The sequence below is a fragment of the Ailuropoda melanoleuca genome, chromosome 11 (assembly GCF_002007445.2).
Source record: "Ailuropoda melanoleuca isolate Jingjing chromosome 11, ASM200744v2, whole genome shotgun sequence".
Taxonomy (NCBI): Eukaryota; Metazoa; Chordata; class Mammalia; order Carnivora; family Ursidae; genus Ailuropoda; species Ailuropoda melanoleuca.
The window spans coordinates 16,507,026-16,510,146 of record NC_048228.1 but is presented as its reverse complement, the minus strand read 5'-3'; the positions used below and the strand labels follow the sequence as shown (position 1 = coordinate 16,510,146).

Genomic DNA, 3,121 nt, shown 5'->3' with positions numbered 1-3,121 from the left:
CGGTGCTCGCCGCCTCTGAGCAGAGCTGGCCGCCGGCCTCGTGAGCAGCCGCAGGGCTTCAGCAATGCTGGCGCGGGGAGCTCTGCAGCCAGCTGGAGGAAGGAGTCCTGACACCCCCAGGGGGGACTGTGGGGAGCCCAAGCCCCACGTGGGATCTGGATGCTCCTCCAGCCGTGCAGGGCCTGGCAGGTGTCAGAGGGGGCAGTCCCGCGACCACCAAAACAGATGGCACCTGGAATCTGAGTAGCCCACTGGGCTACCTTTTTGCATTCTTTATTAAATTTGCTGCCATAGCAGAATATAAACTCAGTGTGTGTATGTGTTTGTGCGCTTAGGAATCACGCATATGACTGTCTTTTTGTATCAGAAATAGTACTTAATAGCCCTCAACAATGATTTTTTTTGCCAATTTTAAATACAGTTTTATTTAAGACATTGCATTTTCCACTTAACAATACAGTGCTTATAAAGTGCAATGTTTATTTCCTTTCCCTGTGCACATATTCCATATTCAAGTATCAAGAATGCCCAGTTTATTTACTTTAGCAGCTCGATGTTAAAACTGCCATGGAATTTGCTACAAATTTGGGTCCTTCGAGTATTTTGTGTGGAACAATGCTAGACCTATTAAATTGTCTTAATCAACCTCTTCAATGGTGGGCCCAGAGGAGGCACCACCAGAGGGAGGAGCTCCACCACCAGGGAAGCCTCCAGGCATTCCTCCTGGCATGCCCCCTGCACTCTGGTACAGCTTGGTAATGATGGGGTTGCAGACTTTCTCCAGCTCTTTCTGCTGGTGTTCAAACTCTTCCTTCTCTGCAGTCTGGTTCTTATCAAGCCAATTGATGATTTCATTGCACTTATCAAGAATCTTCTGTTTGTCCTCATCATTAATCTTGCCCTGAAGTTTTTCATCTTCAACAGTTGCTTTCATGTTGAATGCATAGGACTCAAGTGAATTCTTTGAAGACACCTTGTCCCGCTGTTTCTCATCTTCAGCTTTGTACTTCTCAGCTTCCTGGACCATGTGCTCAATGTCTTCCTTACTCAAGCGGCCCTTGTCGTTAGTGATGGTAATCTTTTCTTTCCTTGTGCTCTTATCCACAGCAGAGACATTAAGGATACCATTAGCAGCTGGTTCCTCTTCTCTGCATCTTCCCGTGCCCACTCTGAGTTCCTCAGCTTTTTTTTTTTCTTTCTTTCTTTCTTTCTTTCTTTCTTTCTTTCTTTCTTTTTTTAGAAAATAAAGTTTGTTGGGATCTTGAATATTTTGGATAAAACTAACAAAAAATATGAACACACGTTCAGGTTGTGGTGATATGAGAAGTAACATCATCTTATTTAGTTCCCATGATATACTTATACAGCTGCTCGGCTATCCGTGCCGCCCTGGGAAAGGCTTGTCGGGAGGTTACAGGGTCTCCAGGAGGGAGAAGGGGCTGCTCCTGACGGGCTGCCCTGGAAGCTGGAGCGAGAGGGTCAAGGTCGGTCGGCAGGTATTGCTCCGGCTGTGTAATGAGGCGTGTGACTATCTGATCTCATTAACGTCGAGTAGTGATGCAGCCTGTGGCCTGTGCTTTGTCCACGAGCGCACGGAGGTTACACGGAGTGGGGTTAGAAGCAAGTGATTCGGCACACAGGTGTTTGGCCACAGCGATTAGTAAATACGTATTCTGCAGGGACACGATTGTATTTTGGTGTAAGAGAGCAAGAGGAGAAGAATCATCTGTTGACAGGTCTGAAAAAAATTTGGCATGAATGGGAATTAAGGAAAAAAAAAAAGGCGTGGATGAGTCTGTCCTAGTAGTGATCACAGTGCATGGACAGCCGAGGGTGAAGCTGGCCTGGGGCAGGCTTCACACAGTTCTGTCCGTCCCTGAGCGCTTCCTCACGACTTTCCCTCTGTTCACCTGGTCGACCGCCAGCGTCTCCACCTCGGGCTGGGCCTGTGGCGGGGCGGCGGGGTGGATGCGGTGGGCCACCCCCACGTGAGCCTTGTGCGGCTTCTCCCGGGCCGGGCTATGCGGCTCGCTCGGGCCGCGGTCGGAGGCGACGGGGGTGGGGGGTGACCAGAGGCCTCTCCTTGATGAGGTGGACCTCGGCGGACTCCCTGGCCGGCAGGAATGGGGTGGGGTCGGGCATGGCATCCACGGGCTCCCGCAAGAGGAGTTTCCGGCTCTCGGCCCCAAATCTGTAGACCTCTTCAAATTCTGGGTGCAGGGGGGCCGAGAGGCTCTTTTTCATCCGGCGGCGGGGCGTGAGAGTGGGTGAGAGTGGAATCCTTGTCCTGTACTTGATTTAGTGAAAAAGCTTTTAGTTTCTCACATTAAGTTGGGTGTTAAATGGAGGTTTTTTGTGTAGTCTTTATCAAGTTGAGAAAGTACCCCTCTATTCTTACTTTACTTATTTTGCTTTTACAAATAAGAAGTATGCCATTTAACACTATATGTTAGAGAGTAAAGAAGCATTATTTTTTATAATTAAAAAATACAGAGAATTTAAGGAGCAAAAATATCCCTACCAGGACTCAATCCAGCTACTTTTCCAAAAGCCTAATAAAATCATTTTAAAAAAATAATATAAACACATTAGGAATTTTGGTATATTTTTACTGATGTATGACATGTTTTTCATGCAGTGAAAATACATGAGATATAATTAAATTACTCATTCTATAGATGTTATTATTGCTACTAAAGTTTATTATTCCTTACTCAAAGCTGTATTTTATCTACTTTTGATGTGCTCGCTTTTCTTACACAAAACACGTTTTATTTTATTCCTCTTACCAATAAGTTGAAACTAGGTCACTACTCACAGACATTAGAATATATGTTTTGTATTATTTTGTTTTGTTTTCTGTGACTAATTGCAATGATTTGTTAGTTTGGGCATGATTGTCATATCTTTGAATACTTAGACATAGTTTGGACTTAAAATTAATGGTCAACTGAAACAAACAAACAAAATCACTCTTTATCTGATCATATAAATTTATCCCAAGGGACATAAAATATTCAAAACAACATATATAAATCTCACTCCACCAAATAAAATTAATGGTCAACTGAAACAAACAAAATCACTCTTTATCTGATCATATAAATTTATCCCAAGGGAC

General features: G+C 44.6%; 1 protein-coding gene across 1 annotated transcript; it reads right to left on the bottom strand.

The window, feature by feature from the left end:
• Positions 1 to 572: 572 nt before the first annotated feature.
• On the bottom strand, positions 573 to 2,147 carry LOC100471480 (heat shock cognate 71 kDa protein). Its single transcript, XM_034672111.1, has 3 exons — positions 1,911 to 2,147; positions 1,360 to 1,508; positions 573 to 1,154 (listed from the first exon to the last, which is right to left on the bottom strand). The coding sequence occupies exons 1-3, from the start codon at positions 2,145 to 2,147 to the stop codon at positions 638 to 640; spliced, it is 903 nt and encodes a 300-aa protein (XP_034528002.1). The 3' UTR covers positions 573 to 637.
• Positions 2,148 to 3,121: the final 974 nt, after the last annotated feature.

Coding starts and splice junctions, on each gene's coding strand:
- LOC100471480 (XM_034672111.1), bottom strand. CDS start 2,147: ATGCCATGCCCGACCCCACCCCATTCCTGCCGGCCAGGGAGTCCGCCG. Junction 1,509..1,910: donor AGACGCTGGCGGTCGACCAG/GTGAACAGAGGG, acceptor CTCATTACACAG/CCGGAGCAATACCTGCCGAC. Junction 1,155..1,359: donor ATAGCCGAGCAGCTGTATAA/GTATATCATGGG, acceptor GGGCACGGGAAG/ATGCAGAGAAGAGGAACCAG.